This window comes from Eschrichtius robustus, chromosome 18, assembly GCF_028021215.1.
Source record: "Eschrichtius robustus isolate mEscRob2 chromosome 18, mEscRob2.pri, whole genome shotgun sequence".
Classification (NCBI taxonomy): domain Eukaryota; kingdom Metazoa; phylum Chordata; class Mammalia; order Artiodactyla; family Eschrichtiidae; genus Eschrichtius; species Eschrichtius robustus.
Genome location: NC_090841.1, coordinates 14532489 through 14554305, shown reverse-complemented (window position 1 = coordinate 14554305; position 21817 = coordinate 14532489). Strand labels below are relative to the sequence as shown.

At 39.0% G+C, this 21817-nt stretch overlaps 1 protein-coding gene across 3 annotated transcripts in view; it reads right to left on the bottom strand.

Moving 5' to 3' along the window:
- FREM2 (FRAS1 related extracellular matrix 2) overlaps nucleotides 1-21817 on the bottom strand; it is a 157625-nt gene that overhangs the window by 89262 nt on the left and 46546 nt on the right. For all 3 annotated transcript variants that reach the window (XM_068526485.1, XM_068526483.1, XM_068526484.1), the window contains exon 3: nucleotides 1974-2120. In XM_068526485.1, coding sequence (XP_068382586.1) covers nucleotides 1974-2120 — 147 coding nt within the window. The remainder of the gene's footprint in view (nucleotides 1-1973; nucleotides 2121-21817) is intronic.

Below are 21817 nucleotides of genomic sequence, written 5' to 3'. Positions count from 1 at the left end.
GTAGAGCTATAGAGCCTTTTTAGAATTACGAATCATCTCCACACCTGCAGGAAATAATAGTTCATTGAAAAAATAGCTTCAGGAGAAAAAAAGAAGCTCGTTCAATATCTTAGCATTCAGCTTTAAAAAGGGCAACAGAGAGAAAAATCTGAAAAGATAGTTTTAAAACTACTTTTCAACCATTAACTTTCCCATTGCTATCAAGGGGCCGTATGTGAGTGAATAACTAAATATACGCACTAGGAGTGGGAATTTAGGTAAAACACAAATAGACGAAAGCATCCTTAAGAACTGCTAAGGTGCTCTGTCTTTTAGTTATTACTTTCCCTGTTAATTAGCTGCTATATTTTCAAGCACAAAGCACAGTTAAGGTGCATCTCTGACTGACAATATGTAAGACAGAATCAAATTCCTGATCTGAAAGGCACACGTGTGTGCGCAGAAAGAACATGCCTCTTTGAGGGCAACAAGAGAATTCACTGTGCTCTAGAAGGTTAAACACAGATTGTAAATGACCACCTACAAAGAGGCACAGGCAAATAAAGATGATAAAAGCAGAGCTGCCAGATGGGTCTGCAGGTGGGCCAGCACTCCTGAAGCCAGAGTAGTAGCCTTGAGGGGTCAGTAAAGCATAATGTGAAAAACCCTCACCTAAAGTTAAAAAACAAAAAGCATTTTTGAAATAAGGGATAATTAATATCCAGCATCCCAGCATCAGTGGAAATCGTGGCAGGTGGGTGGGGATAGAGCTCATGGCAAAAGTATGGTGTGTAGAATATGCGTGTGTGGGCTTGTGTGTGTGTGTTGATAGGGATCTACTGTTTAAGGCTTTTGAATTTCATGGACCAGTAAAATTTCAAATAATCATTTTGGAAACAAACACAGGGTTATCAACTTTTTATTTTGCCAACATTTTCCTAGATTCCTACCTTAGTTGATACTCACAATGAAAGCTTTCACCCCATGAAAATTCTATCAGCCTAGATGTCTATATAACACACGGTACCAAAAATAATATAATTACCTGGGGTGCTATAAGTTTTCATCACCATGCCAAATATTTTGTGCTGATTATATTACTGCTTAAAATGACTAATATACCTACTTTTCTCTATCTTATGCTTACATGAAATTGAATGTGAGCTTCGAGTTGAAAAAAGGTTTACTCATTTGCTTTTGACTCTTTTAAAAAAATTTATTTTATATTGGAGTATAGTTGATTTACAATGTTGTGTTAGTTTCAGGTGTACAGCAAAGTGATTCAGTTATACATATACATCTATCCATTCTTCTTCAGATTCTTTTCCCATATAGAGTTCCCTATGCTATTCAGTAGGTCCTTGTTGATTTTATTTAAAAGGGTAAGGCAGCAGAAAAGGATTAGTATTTAACACCTTACTGTTGGGAAGAAAAGTCACAACATTTATCTTTTATGTAGCGCTTTTATGTAGTGTTAGGGTTTTTGAAACTTTTAGTGACCTACCAGAGCATTCAAATGCAACAAACAGATAGTAAATTATACTTCAATGTCTAATAGGTCACTGAACAGTTTTTTGTTTACTTAGTATTAAAGTAGCCTTCATAAATTTATATTTCAGCAGGATTTTATCTTATAAATTACAGATTTGCCTAAGCCTATTCTAAGATCTAGTGACATTTAAGTTATTTTAATTTATGAGCGATTACTGTCATTTTGTAAAGTTATTTTATATCAGAGAAATATCACATGTAGGTAGAAGATTTGAAGAGATATATATTTTGATTACATACTTCCTATTTTTTCAGCCTTTGTCTCTTTGATTTAGCCTCAACACAAAACTTTTGGCATGTTTCTTTAGTAAAGAACCTTTAACTGTCAATATCTCCCTAAGCTTTAAAGCTAGAGCAGAAAACTAAACATTTTTAATCATTGTAAAATTATGAACTTTTGCTAGAAAAATGGGATTTTGAGAAGAAATGCAAATTAAACTTACTTATAAAGGAAGTCTCTCCCAAATAACCTCTACGTTTAAGTACGACATCTAGAAATTTGGAGTCCTCATTGATCAAGTAATATTCCTTTTCAAAGGAGATCCATGCCCAATTCAGACGAAAATGCTGCTTGGTTAACTTATTTCCACCTGGAAAACAAAAATTTCAAGCCTCGAATTAATGATTTCTCGAATGAATAGCCTTAGACATTCCAAAGACGACTTTAATGATGCAACATGACGAATCACTCTAGCTACTTGGTTTGATTCACAATCTAGAATACATACATGGAGATACAGCTTACTGTTCACTGACTGTTATACAGAAATACAACAACTGACATAATTCTTTGCAAAATCCCTTGATCTTTAGCAGGGGAAGTGGGTCAGAGGGAAGGAACACAGAACTACCAGAAGCAATTTTGTTAAATCATAAAGTCAAGTATCCAAGTTGCAGGATGACTCATTCCCCACAAGGTGCCGCCGGAGAGCAAGTTTTTCTATAAAGAAAGCTGCAGGGCTCTTTTGTGATGTTAAACACACACACACAACTTCACAAATACCTTTTTCTGGTTCACTGAGCAATTGGGTGGAAGGCTTTAATTATAACCACTTAAGGAAAAACAAATATCCCTTCTCCACCTCCCTTCCCCACTAGATTCCACTCCATTCCTTAAAGCAAACAGACAGGTCTTTTCATTGATTCCATTCTACTCTGAAGATAAGGCTTTCTCCTCCCACCTTCCCACCAAAATGGAGCTGGCTGCCTATCAGGAGAAAATGTGTGTGATCTCTCTAATGTGAAAGCTGCTCTGCTAGGTGAAAGAAAAGAGAAATGGTTATCAGCTGATCACTATGCATGTATCCCTCTACTTCCTTTGATCTACACCAATTATTTCAGAGTAAGGTGAGGTTTATACACAAAGGCATCAATAATTTCTAAGTCTTTCTGTAAAAGGGTGGAGAAAAGCCCAAATAATAAACACAGCTAGAGGCACAATTTTAATTCCAGTTTCTTCTCTTCTGAGTTCATACAGGGCTACACTAGAGAAAAAGAAATGAGACAGGAAAACATCAAGGCTTTAACAGATTGAGAGCAAAAAATCCACACGTGGGAAAGAAAACATAATTAACAAACACATGGAAAAAATGTTCATCTTTGCTAGAAATTAAAAAAAAAAATTGCAGTGTCTTTGAGTTATGAATTGACATGTACTAAAGATTAAAAAGAATACCCAGAACAGCCGAGATTATTTAGGGAAATTGGTTTTCTTATTTATTGCCGTTTAAATTGTAAATTAGCACCGAGCCATTTAGACAGCTACATGGCAATGTGTGCAAGAGACAGAAGGATGTTCATACCATTTGATCTTGTAAGTCCTTCTGTGCGAGAAGCAAAAATCTATTTGTAAGGGACTATTCATTGCAATATTTTCTATAATAGCCCTCAAACCAAAAATCTTAGAGTTTATTTATGGTACATCAAATCAATGAAATACGATTCAGTCATTAAACAACAAAAAAAGAATTTTTTGTTGAAATACTTAAAACACAAAATACAGAAACAAATGGTATTGATACTGTGCAGGCAGTGACGTAGTAACATGAAACATTACAAATATGGAGCTGCTTGGTGTTTTAAATTGATGGGATTATGGACCTGTCAATTTTTCGTTAATTTTAAAAATCTAAGATATAAATAGATTGGAGAACAGGAAGTTCATTCCACATTTTGTCCTTAAGAATTTATCATGCCTGCCATGTCTTAGACACTGGGTACTGTTCTGGAGAGGAGGGGCCGTGGGCTGGGGGCTCCCCAGAACTGGAGTCCACAGCCCACTTCATTCTTATGTGCTGTCTGACTTTGAGCAAGTTTCTTCCCTAGACCTCTGTTTCCTCATCTGGAGAATCAAATGAGGGTCATATTAATTAATGCCAGTGTCTGCTGTGAGGATCAAGTGAGATAACCCATATACCCACGCAGTACAGTGTGGTACATACGTAGCATCCTTCAACAAAAGTTAGCTTGCTCCCCCAGCTCACCCCACGCGTGCTCAAGTCCACCCTGCACACCCACTGCCAGACTACTAACCTGCCTTAAACCCATCTGCACTCAGTCCTCCTTCGCCCCGTCTCCCTACAGCTGCTGCACACATCAAGCCATCAGGCTATCTTTGCAGATTTCTGGTTTCACCTGCCCTGCCCTGTCTTCTTCCCATTGTCTCTAATCTGCTCACTCTGAGGTCCATCCAAGAGTCTGGCTGCTCCATGGATTTGCCACCGTCACTCTTTCTGTTACTTCTGTCCTTTTGCCTACAGGGATAACCCCCATCAGTCTTCTGCTTGCACCTTCTACTCCTCAAAGGCTCCCTTTACCACCCCCTTCATGAAGCCTCCTGCAGCGACCCCAGCCCTCTCATCTCTGTGACTCTGCGGTTTTTCACCTATTGATTATTTTGTGCAGTTTTGTGCTTTAGCAGATATCCTCTCATATTGTTTCATTGTACACATTTACTGATTGCACTCATTTTTGTCAGAGATTGAGACTGGCATGCATTCTTTCACCATTGCCACCATTGGTCTTATTGTCTTTAAAAATACTTTTTTACATTATTGTGTTTATGTTCTATTACTGGGAACATTTCCTCTAGAAAGTCATAGACAAACAACAAGAATAGAATAACATTTAATCAATTAAGTTAATACATAAAACCTTTCTGATTTCTCAACTAATCATTACTTGAAAACAACCTTATGCCACACTTCTCTCTCAATTAGACTGTGGCTCCATCAAGTCCTAGATTTTATTCCAAACTTCTTGTCATGCTATACCAAGCCACTCCTGTCCATCCAAATACCTACAGCTTCACATCCCATCACTTCTCCACGGAGAGAAACAGCTGGTCATATCTAGCTTCTCACTGTGTTCTTCCCACATGCAAAAGCATGTGGGAAGCCTTCTGCCCAGAATATCTTTAGCTTCCTACTCCTCCTTGCAATTTGTTTAGGTCCAGCTCACCTAAAGCTCAGGAAGCCTGGCTTATCATGCAGTTTATACTTCTTCTGTATCTCCAATCAGAGTAATTGTAATTCTTTTATCTTCATGTGTATTCTGCCACTAACTGCCTGAGCGCCCTTCCCCAGGACAAGTACTGGTCAAGTTCATCCTTCCAGCGTCCAAATCGAACGTAGTGCCTGGAACACAATGAGGTCTAAAGACTTCTTCCTTGACTAAAAAGCCTACGGATAAGTATGATTTTTGGTAATAAAATGGCTACTTTGTGACTCCTATTTTATTCCTTATTTCATAACAGTTCTCAGCTTACAAAAACAAAGCACATACTACAGTTTTACTTGACTTGTGATTAATAACCTCTGACTTATTTGGTAACTCTTGTGTTTAACAAATGAATTTTATTATAATTCTGTATACTTTCTTCCTATTTCTTTCCCCTATATCTAAGAATGAGATCACTAAGCATACCATTTCTCTATTTCTTTAACAATTTTTAGCTAATTTTAAGATTTGATGTTACCCTTTTTCTAAATATTGCATGTGTTAAGAATCTTGAGTCAATGAGGCTTTTCCTTGACACTTAATATGACACAGCAAACACCAGTGGAAACCCCAGAATTCTCTAGCTCCTTTATTCTGGGTAATTTTTCCCTCCAGTGCTTTCCATAACGTCATATCCCATTTATGCTTTCTTTTTTGTTTGTTCACTCTGTCTCCTCCCATTGTAACCCATGATCCAGGAGGGCAGGGAGTTCATTTTGCTTACTGTTAGAAAAATGCCAATTTAATGAATTAGACACTCTAATGTCTTGGTTGAAAGAAGTTCAGTAGTGCTTCACTTAATGGGCAGTATAAATATCCTATATAAATGTAACATATCCCTTTTAGCACTGAGTCGTTTTCTCTTAATAAAATTATTATTTTTTTACTTTTATTTTTAATTTCTTTAATTTTTAAATTAAAAAAATTTTTTGGCCGCGCTGCATGGCTTGTGGGATCTTAGTTCCCAGACCAGGGATCGAATTTGGGCCCTGGAAGTGAGAGTACTGAGTCCTAGCCACTGGACCGCCAGGGAATTCCCTAAATAAAATTTTTTTTTTAAATTAATTAATTTATTTATTTTTGGCTGCACTGGGTCTTCGCTGCTGCGTGAGCTTTCTCTAGTTGCGGCGAGCCGGGGCTACCCTTCACTGCAATGCACAGGCTTCTCATTGCGGTGGCTTCTCTTGTTGCGGAGCACGGGCTCTAGGCGCGCGGGCTTCAGTAGCTGTAGCTCGCAGGCTCAGTAGTTGTGGCGCACGGGCTTAGTTGCTCTGTGGCATGTGGGATCTTCCTAGACCAGGGCTCGAACCCGTGTCCCCTGCATTGGCAGGTGGATTCTTAACCACTGCGCCACCAGGGAAGCCCGAAAATTATTTTTAATGACGCTCTTTCTAAAATGTCTTGCATACTTCTATGAACACTGTGTAAAGATTTTAAATGATTACCTATGAATGTGAATTACTGGAATTTGTGTTTGTCTAGATCATACCTCCAGGGGTTATTGATGACAAAAGGTCTGTTTAACCCTTCCATTCCATTATGAAGATGGTCTTAAGGATAGCTAATTTCATCTCTACTTACAGATTATAAATTATAAAACTTATTTTCCGGTTGATGCTTATGTTCTGGAAGGAGGAGGGTGCCCGGTTACTGGTTAATCAGGGGTTTCAAGTGACACACAGCTGAACAAGTTTGCCAAGGATTTTATATGTCGACCACTTTCAGATTTTATTTGAAATAAAATTCAAAAACAATACTGAGAAACTTTGCTTTGCAAGACAGTGACATGCTCCTGGCAATTGTTTTAAAGGTTCAGCATTCACTCTACATCGGGGATTTTTAAGTAGATATTTTGCTAGAGACTACAAAGTTAAATGTATAAAGCTTAACTCTGAATAGGATTAAATACTACTTAACTCTTCTGAGTTCTACATACGCAAATCATATTGCATTTCAGAATTTGTAAAATCTTAGGCACTACTTATATTATGCAGGAGTGATATAAGGATCTGAGGAACTAAGCTGAAGTTTATTGTAACTCTCATTATTAAAATTGCCTTGCACAATGGAACTCCATATTTTATATAAAGAATGGAAAGACATGTTATTTATTCATTAATTACCTACCAAGTAAATTCCTCTAAAACCTCAAAGTGGGAATAATCATTGTTGACACTTTTAATAACAATAGCCACAGCTTACTGAATGTGAAACTTCTGATGAAGTTAAACAACTTAAAAAACCAGCAAACGGGCTTCCCTGGTGGCGCAGTGGTTGAGAATCTGCCTGCCAATGCAGGGCACATGGGTTCGAACCCTGGTCTGGGAGGATCCCACATGCCGCGGAGCGACTGGGCCCGTGAGCCACAACTACTGAGCCTGCGCGTCTGGAGCCTGTGCTCCGCAACGGGAGAGGCCGCGACAGTGAGAGGCCCGCGCACCGCGATGAAGAGTGGCCCCCGCTCTCTGCAACTGGAGAAAGCCCTCGCACAGAAACGAAGACCCAACACAGCCATAAATAAATAAATAAATAAAATTTAAAAAAAAAAAAAAAACCAGCAAAGTTTCACTTCAATGTGATTCTTTGCTTTTCTAAAATAGATTCTGTCATCTATGATGCTCAAGGAGCTAGTCTCAACGTCTCACTGGAAACAAAGTCTGTAACTTTTGTCATAAATCCATACAACAGGTGCTTGACAGCTGATAACTACACTCCCAAATGCTTTGTCCCCAAACCCTGACACCACAGCCATTAAGGTTTTGATGAAAAGACCTCATTTGAACTTTTCCAGCTGGTCTTTAGTCATCTTCATCTTCTTTTTCAATGGGAACACAAGTTTTTTTTTAGAATAACAAAGAGTCACAAGCTTCAATTAGCCCTCCCTAGGAACTTAGAGCTGCCTGATTTCTGTAAAGACAGAGCATACTTTTTTCTATACGAAACTAGTGTCACGACTTTGACTTGTGCTTAAATAAGGATCATTTCTGGGTGTCCGTTTAGCTTTGACAATTTTGTTTTTCTTGAAGAAAAGTTAGCTACCAATAGAAAATGATCCGTTGGTAATATTTTTCCAACCTGCTAAGATTTTCTAGCTTGCTACAATTCCATTTGCCTGAAGTTCAGCCTGGAAGCTGACCTGGAAATCAAGTATACAGCTATTTTAAAAAGCTGGATGGGGGCGGGGGGAGGGGAAGTGCTCCTGGAAGATTAAGTATAAGAACAGAGATAAGAAATCCAGTAGAAAGGGAACTTCAAAGAATTTGATAGGAGCTCAGGACGTTTACTCAATATTTATTTCCTTCTCCGTTTCCTATTTAAGTAATTGGATATTAAAGACAAAGAGAGAGTGGTCAAGATGCATTCAAAATCTGCCCTGGGAAGGGGTGGTAGTGGTGCTAATCCTGACCCAGACCCCCAGAGATGAAGAGTCTTGATCTGAGGGCAGCTGTGCCTTAGTATGACCTACGGAACTCCAGAAGAACTGGCAGACAGACCCAGAAAAATTGTCAAGAGATTTTATAATTTTGCTGACTATTTAGTAACTCCAAGGATTTAGTCCAATAATCTTTTCCAAAATTGCTGCAATACAACTTTCAATAATTGGGATATTATTTTCTTCCTCCATTTTGTACACACCTACCCACGCCATTCCCACTGCTATACACATTTTGAAAAAGCGGCAGCATAGCACAGGGGGTCAGATCCACAAAGACATGTAAAGAATATACATAGAAATGTATAGAAAGACAAGTAGCATGACAAAGACCCAGAGGTGGAGAGAAATAGGCACAACACACATTGACCTCTATGGATATACACACTCATGTAGAGGTCTTTTAGGCTATTCTCACGCAAGGCACTTATGAGCACACCCTTCCTAATAAAAAAGCAGACATGGAGCTGTGATATCTTGGCCGTTGTCATACAAGTTACATAGAATTGAGCTCAAGCATGGATTAGTTTCCACTCTACCCTCTACTCTTTGGTAGGCTCTAAAGAAGTTACCGTGTGATGCGGAGGTGGAGATGGGGCTGACAAATATACCAATGTTCATCTAGAAGTAAGAGCATCACAATCTGCTTTAATACGTGTAGTTTCATTCCTTAGGAAAATGGTTTGATCACACATATACCCGTAATGTGTAAATAATGGGTATTCATACACGAGGTTCCAAAGACTTGAATTCCCAGTCATCTACTCTACAAGAGGTTAATACACAGACAATTCTAATTATTCTGGGATTCCATATTTAAGAATTCATCCACTCGATAACATTTATTTGGTGGGCTTGCTGGACACTTGCAGAGCAGTTTTGAAAAATGTGCGTCATCTGACCCTCAGTGTTCTTGTTTCAGCTCTCGTACTGTAAACAAGTGTCCTTTTCACCGTCCGTTTAGTGCCACATCTTTGTGCTTTTCGTTGGTGATTTCTCTATTTAAATAGCCCCCAATCATAGTGCTGAAGTGCTGTCCAGTGTTCCTGAGCACAAGAAGGGTGCGATGTGCCCTTACAGGGAAAATACACATGTTCCATAAGCGTCATTCAGGCACGAGTTACAGTCTGATAACCACGAGTTCAATGTTAATGGATCAACAACATATATATCAAATAAGGTGTCTTTAAACAGAAACACACGGAAAACAAGGTTGTGTATTGATCGGTTGATGAAATGTATGACCAAAGGCTTGCAGGGAATATACCTCTGTATTTCCCCTGGGAGCTATCATTCAGTATTCACAGTGATTTTATAGAACATTACTACGAGGAACAAGAATCAATTGTGTTAACTCAATACAAATCACAAGAGGTTAGTCTTTTGGGACAGGGCACAATGGGGCGCGGGGAGTGGAAGTGTCCTTCCTCCACACACACTTGGCCTTCCTTTAATCAATCCTTCCCCTGGCTCATGCCCAGGAGTGTGAGCTGAAATGAATCCTTACTGCATTCTCGGATCGGCAGCCCTGGCCTCCCTCCAAGATCTGTCCCTGGTCAGTATAGCACTAGGCTTCAGACACAGTCATGGCTCACGGGTAAAGGGTGGACGGGTTCCCCTGCATGGCTACCTGTTATAATTTGGAAATATTATGAGAATTTAGGTAACTTATAGGGTTATCTTTAACCTCTTAGAAAATAATATACATGGAATGAATTCTGATGCAGAATAACTCCTAATCCTAGAGAATCTTAGGATAGTCTGTTCTAGAATCTCAATTTAAGCAACAGCCAAGAATGGGGATTCATGCCTTTTTCTGCTTGTTTGGAAAACTGGAGTAACAGACCCTATGGAAACTGATTTTCTTGGACTCTGAGGAGCCTCTAAACAGAGAACTCATGGTTATAAAAATGGATGTGTCAGGCACAGTATTGTAGCCTCTGTACAAAGTCTTAAACATCAGCGCAAAGTAGGGGTTCAGAGTGCAGTAAGAGGGTATTAACTCATCTCTAACTAGAGCCCAGGTTCCTGGATGAATGGGTCCCAGAAGACAGAAAACCATAACTGGAAATTTAAAGAGATGCTTAATTAATCTATTTTTTATACCAGGTTCCAAGCAGCACTCTGTTAAACATCCTTTCCCTTCAGTAGAACAGAAAAGATCACCCCACGGCTCTGGCACGCACTCTTTGGGGGCCTTGGGGCCATAGGCAGGTCCCTGTTATTGGGGGGCTGAACATGGCAACTGGTATTCCTGGCAGAGTGGTAGTGGCCCTGGGCTGAGTGCAGAGAACACCTAGTCGTGGGCAGAAGCACGGCCTTTGACCAACAAGATTGGCACAATACAGGCACCGACCAATCGTAAAAGGCAATGGCTCAAAAGAACTAAAACTCACCTGAGTGCAGGTGTAAACTGGCTGAATGTCAGTTCAGCCTTGGGGACCCTGAATATGCTTGGAGAGGAGGACTGGACATAGTGGGGGCCATGGTCAGGGTGATTTTGATGTTTTGTACGTTATCTCAATGCATCTCACAGTAGCCCTGCAGGTTAGGCATCTCCACATTCTATGGATGACGTTAAGTGTCAGGTTAAATTACTCACTTTCAATTCTATAGATATAGTATGTGATCGACTTAGGGTTCAAATTCAACCTGCTAATATTGTCTTTACACTTCTTCTGAGCAATCAGATTACTTCCTTTAGGTCACTATTCTATTTACAGGTGACGCTAACTTAATTTTAATTTGCTTTAACTTAATTTCTAAATGAGTGCCATTGGATAGAAGCAAAACTGATGATCTGAGTGTGTTTCCCTCTACCATCAGCAAGCCCTCATAGCAAGGCTGACAAATGGTAAGAATTAAGTGGGAAAAAAGGGATATGAAGGTCAGTTTTGAAATAGTTGAGACTGAATCAGAAAAATTAACCTAAGTTAAGGGCACGACCCTCTTATTTGTTGAATGAATTTGGGGCCATAGCCAAAAGCAAGGGACACTGGGAGGAAAACGCTTCTTCCAGGCTGAATGATGTGCTCCATCAGGGCCACAGCTGGGTCAGAGTCGGCAAGCCCCAGCCTGCAGGGATCCTCCACAATTCTCTAAGCATGGTCCCTTCCCCCAACTCCATCCCTAGCAAAAAAAGGAATGTGCTTGTTTGCAGCCCCTGTAAAAAATTTTAAAAAATAAGGGGAGAACCATGAGTTTATATCTCCTAACTCAGGGCTTAAAAATATTTCCTTAAGCAAACCTGATTTAATTGTGCAATACTTTGCTTTCTTAATTAGGAGTTTAAACCCGGTGAAATGAATGTGTTCACTGTTGGTATGCATGCCTAGGATAAGGAATTCAGACGTACCTCTACAGAAGACAAAGGACAACGCAAACGTGTAATTTCAAGGTGAACTCTCATTTACAACATGCGTGTTCCGAGAGGATCACGTGCAGTCTAAATTAAAAGCTAGCGTAGTCATTTTAATGCAGTAATATGAGTAACTAAGGAAACTCTTTTCTGAAAATGAAAGTGGGATTCTGTATTCTAAACAAGAACACCAACTAATTCAAGAAATAATTATCTGCTGAACAAGACAAGTATAAACTCCAAGCATTTTAGAGCAAGAACGAACTCTAGATTGCATCTTTTCTCCCTGCTCCATTTTCCCAAGATCCAGAAAGGCTGTGATTTGAATAAGATTACAAAGCAGCTATTTGCAGAAGAGAAATAAATCCCCAGGGGTTTTCACTCCTAAGCTGGTCTTTCCATTTAACAGACTGTGATCTCAAATACTGTGCTTAAGCATAAGATCATAAAAATTGTGTTTAAAGTGATATGAAATTATAATACATAATACATATACATACATATAATACATATAATGAAATTATAATACATATATATAATATATATAAATAAATGTGGGAGGACTTAACATTTCTTTGTAAAGCAGCCCCCAAATAATTTTCTATCATATCCCCCCATTTACATATAGGAGTAAAATTTTAAAACTGCCATACTTTCATAGAAACAATTACTTTATCAAAAGTGAGTTAAGTCTGTCAAGAAGAACCACACCCTCTCCTGCCTCTGGGGAAAGAAAAAAATGCAAACCAAAACACCTGGTGCAGCAAGATTTCATGCATGCACTGCCTGAGGCAACATATAAATTTATTAGATGCCTGGCAACACATTCTTAAAATAAACTTAATAGCCTTCAGGTTTCTGTTCAAACCAGAGCCTAATTCCTTTTGTGGCGCCAGACATCTCCCCTCACCCCAAGGAGACTCTGCAGGGAAATGAAAGCAATGGTTCCTTCTCCTGTACCTCTCCGAGTAACCAGTTTAGCACCATTTAGTTAATTCCCTGTGAAGGGAGGTTGCTTCCTATTTGTATAAAAGCACCATGCACATTACTAGAAGACGTAACCATTACAATTAACAAGGATTATAGTTTGAGCTCTATTTTGGATTATCTTTTGAAAATATGTTATATCCACCTTGAGACAAATACATAAAAGGGTGGGGGGAACATCCAGAAGTGCCTTAATCTGGCTGTTAAACAAAGGAAACTTCTTTAACCTAACTTGTTTACATTTTTACCACAATTTAAATTTGATGGCTAGGATGGAGGGATCAGTGTGGTATGGCAGCACAAAAGCCATTCTATAATTAAAATACTGTGAGTGAATTTTGACTTAGGATGTTAGTGCTAGATTCAAGTTTTAGGTCAATCTGATGTCACTGTTTTCAAATCTGAGTCAGTAACATGTTCTTAGGTGTATTTGTTCTCAGAAGTAAAATCAAGATTTGGAAAATTTTAGATTTTCAGATTTAAAATTAAAAAGAAATTTGTGGAATCATATCACATCTGGTTACCTGGCTATCGCTCCTGTGACAAACTAAAAAAGCCTTGTCATTGATGTCTGTCAGGGAAGGTAGGAGAGAGGGAAGCAAGGAAGGACGGAAGGAGGGGGGAAGGAAAGAGAAAGGGAGAGAGGGGGAGGGGAGAGAGAACGACAACGGGGTAGAATACCATCAGTGTCATGTTTGTTCTCACATTTTCCTTTCATTTATTTCAGATTAGTTTCTCAAAGCTAGCTTTTGTGCTCAACTTGTGCATTATTTAATTAGTCAGACCCTTTGGTGACTGCTCTGATCCCCTTAAAATTATGCCAGAGCTACAAATACAGCCGCTCTTGGTGATTTTACTGTCATATATAGCTGCCAAAAGAGAAAGAAAAAAGACACAATAAGTATAAAGACAAGTTGGTATGGTCTTAGGGCACCAGAACTTGCAGGGAAATAATTTAGACAACATACAGCAACGTGTTTGTTTAAACAGAGCTCTGTGCAAACACACGTGTTATAAAGAATAAGAATGGTTCACGTATAGTCCCTTCTGTAAGACAGACTAGATCTAGCAAGGAGGGTAAACCAAAAATCATATGTCACTTATAATGCAACATGTAACGTGAAAGGGTGAACCTACAGTACCTGGGGCTCAGAGGAGGGACGGGAGGATATTCAACTGGGACCACAGAAGTCTTGACACAAGAGGTGCCACAGGGCGGGGGAGGAAGGACGGTGCCACTCGGAGGGGAAGAAATCACAGGAAAACAGGTGCAGGAGGACGGCTTGGTGTGCTCATCAGTAGAATAGTCAAGCTCTGCAGGGTTTGCGGAAGCACAGCGGAGAAGGAGGAGATAAGCTGGGGGCGTAGTCAGGGGGTGGATGGAGGAAATTTGGGGTAGAGAAAGAATCTGAATTCTACTTTAAGAAATATTAGTTTGGTAGAATTATTCAAGGACTCGTTAGAATAAAGTTGGATTAGGAATCAAAGGTATCATTCACAAGTACCCCCCAAATTAGTTTTCTTTTTTTAAAAATAATGTTATTTATTTATTTATTTATTTATTTATTTTTGGCTGCTGCCGGCTTGTGGAACGTTAGTTCCCCGACGAGGGATGGAACCCGGGGGCCCTCGCAATGAGACCAGGAGCCCTAACCACTGGTATGCCAGGGAATTCCTCAAATTAGGTTTTTGCCAGTGGACGATAAATGAGTCTTCCACTGGCTGTGGAATATTGCTGTGAATATAGCAATATTCATAGGCAAATGAGTCTATGACTATTGCTATAAGAAAATAAAAGTTTTGTCCACAATAAAATAGGAATAGTTAGGATATTAAAATTTACCCAAGAATAAATAAAATGGCTAACCAAAATGCCCACCATAAACAGTCAATATCATGAATACTTGAACTGGCAGACTGAAAACAAACTTTTGCCGAAACTGCCACAGGTAAGTTTCTCTCTCTGACTCCCATCTTTCTCAGCTTAAAATAAAATGTGACTCAGTATGACAAAATTCGCCTTCAGGCCAAGATAAACCACATTTTTCTTCACTTGGTTAATATGCAATGCTGGTGGCATGATTTGAATATTCTGAAGACTTGAGACAATGATTACTGCAAAGGATTCATGGGTTGCAGAAAACTCTTTAGAGGCACACTTGGAAAGCCATACATTGACTTTGCAGCTCATAACCTAGTCTAAATGGGTAGTTCCCCGCGGTGGGCAGAGGGTTAATGATTTTGCCTTTGTGGAGACATTTGTCAGTGTTGGGAGACATTGTTGGTTGTCACAATGGGGGAGAGAGAGGGGAATGTTACTGGTGTCTAGCGGGTAGAGGCCAGGGAGGCTAGGGACCCTACAATGTACAGGACAGTCAAGATTTGACTGTGCATAAAGAATTAGAATTATCTGACCCCAAATGTCAATCATCTAAAACTTACTGTATTCTGACATATCAACATATATAACCTAACATAAACATATTATTTGCCTTTTCTCCGTAAATTCCATGTTTTCTTATGAACTGATAATACATGTGGTCAAATGATAAACCTGCCTTTTCTTTTTACATAAATATGCAGAGACTTTCAAAACCATCATTGATGTGGAAAGTTTCCAGTACAAAGAGTTTATTCTCTTGTTGCAGGAAGTAGTTGAGCCAGTAGTTTTCCTACACAGTCAAAATTTATGGCTAATCCTCAGGGAAGTTAGGAGTGAGGATCCTGAGAAATGCACAAACTATGCCAAAGGGACAGTGTACGCATGACTTGGATTTTAGTATGAAATCAAATATGTGGGCAAGGATTTCCCTTCTAGAGGTTTTCAGGAGATTAGGCTTCACCAGAACACCTGAGAGTTGAGAGTACGAAGTAGAAGAGCTTCCTAAGGTCATTTTAGGACAAACCTGGACACGGGTCATCCAGCTTTCCATGCTTTTTTGTAGTTGAAAGGAGAAATACTACCTATTCAAATGCACGTGTGCTGGCACATACACGTGCGCACATACACAGCCCCTTTCTTTTGCTTTTACAAAGAATGAGAATACTTTCCAAAACCTTTTCCAAAAGTATAGAATACACAGTCCTTTAATGGTCTTCCACTGAACAAATTAGAGAAGCATTTCCCTGAATACGTTTATTCAAACCTTATTTTTCCTGTCTGTTAATCGGTGTTGTGTTTAAAAAAAAGCACTCTGAGTCAACTAGGAGAGAAGTATCCTGGGATTAAGCTATGTAAACAGAATTCTTCACTGCTGCAATTCTTAGGGCCTTTAATGTACGAATGTCACTGAGCATGTACAAGGAAGGGATAGAGTGTGTTGCATTTCTCAATCTCATTTCACCAGGGAACCCATTCCTGAAGCTATCCTGTGAGAGTCTGTTCTATAGAATGTACTTTGGGATAAGTTGGCTTCAAGTATAAAGCATTTAAAATCCAGACGTGAGCAGAGAGCCTTGTGTAGTGTCAATCACATCCAAGTAACATAATTTTCAATTGTTCACATTTGACACCAAAAGTTGGAATTGTACTTCATAATCTTGAGGAGCAAAAACCAACAAAATTAAGGGATTTCCTTCTATCAGCTGTATACATTCTGGTTGTTCAAGGCACTTCCATTTCCTAATCCGAATGGAAAAGTAAATGCGTTAGCTTGTAGAATGCCAAGAAAAAGAAACTAAGTTCAAATAAATAGGACTGATTACTGGTATACTTGTTCCCTAGAGGCCACATTTATTGTTCGAGACACATGCTTTGCCATTTTTGTGGCTTAACACTATAATGCCTCAGCTCTGTTTTTTAATTAGTCAAATGCGGGCTCAGATGTCAGAAGAGACAAAGATTAGGATTTTGGCCAGTTCCAAAAAAATACAGCTAAAATCACCAACAACGTACAAAGAGCCACACCAGCCTCCCATTTGCAGTTGGATCTTACTCCCTGTGGATATTTGAACCCTATGCTCTGCCCAACTCTGATAAGGGATTTAAAGGCTTACGAAGAAGAATGCTTCTGAAGCTATTAAAACAACAGGCACGGGAAGGACGGACTTAGCTGGGTTTTGGAAAGAGGATAATGCTGCAACAAAGACTTTAAGGCTGATAAACAGATTTTTAAAAATCTGAAAGCACATTGTTCCCTAGTCTGTACTTCTTCCTCACCCTGATCAGTGACTGCTTCCCATGAGAATATGAATAAATACAGCAGCTCTGTACTCATCAATTTTAGAATGAAGCAGAAAAACATCTTGGAGTCACTGATTCACATCTCAACTGACTGCTGTTAATGATATTAGCCAGCTCTACTGGAAAATATCTTTTATCCATTGAAGAAGGAAATGCAAATGAAAATTGTTAATTAACTCCACTATTGGGATATATATATATATATATAGAAGAGTATATACACCAACGTATACATACATGTATTCAAGAAACTGAAACTGAAAATCTTTACAAGAGAAAATGCACACAAACAGAAAACCAGATCATGAGTACCTTTTAAAGAATAATAATGGGAAAACTATCTTTTAGGAATATAGAAGACACTCAGGGTGCTTTCTTAAGAGTTGAAAATCTTGTAAGTATCTTTTAGTACCTTACTGATAACAAAGTGAGTGAAGTGGTGAGGAACACTTACATTTCTTTTCTTTTTGGCTATCTTGTTTCTCTTTTCTCAAAATGAGAGGGTCAGGAGAGGTGAGGGATAGGACTCAAACAGGGAAATACGTGATAGAAATTATAGATGCTGGACTAAGTGAATTTGAACAAAGGGAACTGGACCAAACTGCCCTACTTTGTGATCAAGGTCTGAATTAAGATGTCTGGACTAGTTTGGAAGGCTACACCTAGCCAGTGTTTGGAACTCCGCTCTGGCTCCATCAAGGACCCAGGCAATGCTGCCAGGTAGGCGAAGTTTGTCTCTGTGTATCTCTTCTGCACCTTTGTTCTCTGGAGGAATCAATCACCTTTGTCACTTAAAGCTCTTACTCCTTTCATGCCAGCCCTCCAGCTCTGCAATTTCCCTTCTTTCTTCCTAACCTCAGTTTTAATCCTCTTTACCTAAAAACTGTCAGGGGTTAAAAAACTTCTCTTAATTAATTCAGCCTAAAATATGCATAACTTTATCTTTTCAAGATTTTTTTTTTTTTTTTTTTTATAAATGAGGGCCTTCTTGACAGCAAATACTTTTCTCATAGTGGAGATATTTGAAACCATGTATTCTAATAATTGTTGCCTACTCTAGACCATTACTTTTAGCTAATCTGCCAGGGAGTAAATTCATAAGATTACGTGGTTGGTTCACTTCATTTTCCTTACACCACCCACTGGCCAGCCTGCATCCCTCACTTCTACCATTGCTAGGGAGAGAGTTTTGGTTAGAAAAGTAATCTGGCTATTGGAAATATGAATGTGGACATTTTTATGTGTTATGGCAAAGTCAGGATCAGAACTTTATCACCCTTCATGCTCATCACACTTAGACAGCATTACACATCTTCCAATGGGAACAGTCTGAAGACATATGGTAGCTTCTAAGTGCATACGTTTCTCTACTTATGAACTTGTTTATAAGCCTTACCAAAAAGTTAAATAGGCTTGAGAGGCTGACATAAAGAAAAAAAGAGTACACAGTTACTGAGCCTATGTTAGAGCTTCTAGTTAACATAAGTGGTTTAAAGACCAAGTTAGGACAGATGAGTAGAGATGGATGCAATTATAAGGGTTCTACAAAAAATACACTTGTCCATCTAATAATGAGTATTTCAACTGTATTGTGAGGAAAGCTTCCCTAGTTTGTGCGGTACAGGAATCATGAGCGTGAGAAATGGGATCAGATTCTTCATATAGAGGAATTATGAGGACTAGAAAGGGTACATTACCCCAGAATGTGAATTTGACACAGAGGCCAGCTTGTGAGGAGTCAGTAAAGAAAGATGGAGAAATGAGGTAGGCAAACACATGCAGGCAGAAAATCCCTATTTTTGCCCCCAAATCTCTTCTAAGAATATGGATAATCCCCCAGCAGTGACCTAATCAGCTTCCTGGTTTTGATCTACACCTATAATATGTTGGAGAAAAAAAAAAGTGACTGGGTTAGCATGACAACCTAGACTTCTTAGGTCAATAGAGGAGAAGAAGGGAGCAAAATATGAGAAGTATTTTTAAAATTTACATTTTGTTTCTTCATAAATATTTTTAAGATGGGACAAAATATGTGAAAACCACACAGGAAAGACAGAAGTCAGCCTGGTGTTTCCAGGGAGGTGATTAAGCACCACCTCTTGACTTTTATAAGCAATCATACCCAGAATGAAATATAAAGAATGCTATTATGAAATGTCAGGGACTATACTCATAGTTTTTACCAAGTATGGGATGGACGTTCAAATAACTTTATTTAAATGAGGAGTGTTTCAGGATTGGTTTGGTCGCCCAGATTGGAACTTTTTCTTATTAAGATGTATCACAAAAGATGAATAGCACACTCAGCAAAGTTTTTCTTTTTATTATTATACTATTAAAAACATACTGCAACAGAATTTAAAATAATTGAATCAGATTAAAGCCTGCTTAATTTATGAATATTTAGCCCCAATCATTTGGATTCTATATACTACTTATGTGCTCCTCAATTTCTGTTTTCTGTATTTTCTAAGATAGTTCTATTTTCCATGCAGGCATTACCTTCATATTTGAGGATTATTGGGCCATTCATCCTAACTAATATGTTAATGGCCATGAAGTTGTTTGCCTTAGAGAAAAACAAGTTATAATCCGAATGTATACAGCTTGACTCCTAGTGAGAAACAGATGATTCAGTGAACTCCCATGTCATGTTAGTTTATATAAAATTAAATAAATAATGACTGTGATTATTTATTATCACATGGTCTCTATGAGTAAAAGTACTGTTAAAAATCTGGGGGGCTTCCCTGGTGGCGCAGTGGTTGAGTGTCCGCCTGCCAACGCAGGGGACACGGGTTTGATCCCTGGCCCGGGAAGATCGCACATGTCACGGAGCACCTAAGCCCGTGCGCCACAGCTACTGAACCTGCGCTCTAGAGCCCGCGAGCCACAACTACTGAGCCCGCGTGCCTAGAGCCTGTGCTCTGTAACAAGAGAAGCCACCGCAATGAAAAGCCTGCGCACCGGAACGAAGAGTAGCTCCCACTTGCGGCAACTAGAGAAAAGCCTGCTTGCAGCAATGAAGACCCAAAGCAGCCAAAGATAAATCAATAAAATAAATTTTAAAAAAAGAAAGAAAGAAAATCTGCTTAATTATCTGGATAAGGAAGGTGGCATCCCTTTTAATTGAAGAGTTGGCTTCTTTTCTATAGAATTTTTTGCGATTATTTTAAGTTCAGAAACAAGTTAGAGTCATTCAAAGAAAAACTAAGGTTTGCCACTCATCTGTAAACTACAGCTATAACAACAAAATGTTTTAGATGCTTTTCTTCTGACTTCACAGATGTTAGTAGTTTATAGTATTAGCTGACACTCTTTAAATCCAAAAAATCTTTATGTTTACTCTCTTCACTTTATCTTTTTTCCACCTCTCCCCTTCCATTTCTGTAAGAATTAAAATTTGTCTTTATATGTTTTGTTTCAAAAGTATTTCACTGGTCTTCAGCAATATTTATCTTTGTTTCTACCTATCTATCTATCTATCTATCTATCATCTATCTATATCTATCTATCTATCTATATCTATCCATCTATCCACATTGCTAGCCATTTTGTTAAGCCATTTACTGTACAAGTAGTTACAAGCAGCTACCATGAACTAGGCATTGTGCTAGGTGCCAGGGCCATGGATGTAAAAAGCCAGCTCGTGTTGTAAGAAGGGAAAAGACACAGAAAGATATCTTTATTGTTCTGTTTGTTAAGTATTGAGATATCAGAAAGCAAAGGGTGCTATGGTGGTTGGCTTAGAGGCTCCGGAACACAGGTATGAACAGCTGTTATTACACTACTCTGTAATAAAGCGATGCCTCATGGCTTATTGAGAAGCACAAGACTTTCTGTACTTACACTAAGTAGCCCCCATTGTGCCCTTTGAGTTTCTGGGCTTGTTTTAAAATAGGTTTTCCCTTTCTTCCATTATTGTAAATTGTTCACCGTCACTGATGTTATTAACGCTCCCCTCTTTTAAGTAGATTCTCTGTACCCATCCTAATATTATCCTTGAAATCTGCCGGCGGCCTGGAATAATAAGACAAACTGAACTCCACAGATTCTGAGTGAACCAAAGAGGAGAAACCCTGGCACACAAAGTTTTAGGGGGGGAGGAATAGCATAATGGTAAAGAACATACTATCCAGAGTGACAAAAACTTAGGTGGAAAACTGACTCAAGTATGCCAAGTATAAAGTTAGCTGCAGCCTCCCTGGATTGTATATCTTTGGACAAGAGGAAACCCCCGGTGCCCCAGCACAGGGGCATATCTGGGAGGAAGGTGAATGAGATGGGGCATGTACTTAGTGGCATCAATTTTGTTCATCAGAAGCTTGTTTTGCTTTACTTGCCAAGTACGTTGAGGGCTACATATGTGAAATGTTACAGTATTTGTGGTCCTAGTTCAATGTCTAAGTCATCCTACAAAACCCAGTTCAGACCTTACGACTGGGCCATTTCCACCAACGATATGGTTGCCATTGCCCTGACGATCATTTAACAGTTGCAGTAATTTACAAGTGTTGGTTCTTGCCAATATAGTAGATGGAGACCAAGCTAAGTCCTCATTTGAGTCCTAAACTCAAAACTCATCGGAAGAACTATTGTCATGCAGTAAAGAACAAGGGTGGAGGCTCACGGTTAGAAGATTCCACACAGATTCCACACAGATATTTCTGCCCTCTTTGGAAGCCTCACAAAAATTATAATCCAGTAAACAATAAAATGGCATAATTTCCCAAGGACAAAGAGAACAGGAAAGAATGTAGAAGCAATAACATTTGAAATCTGGAAAGCAAATGGACAAGTGTAACAGACTTAGAAGATCAGAGAAAGT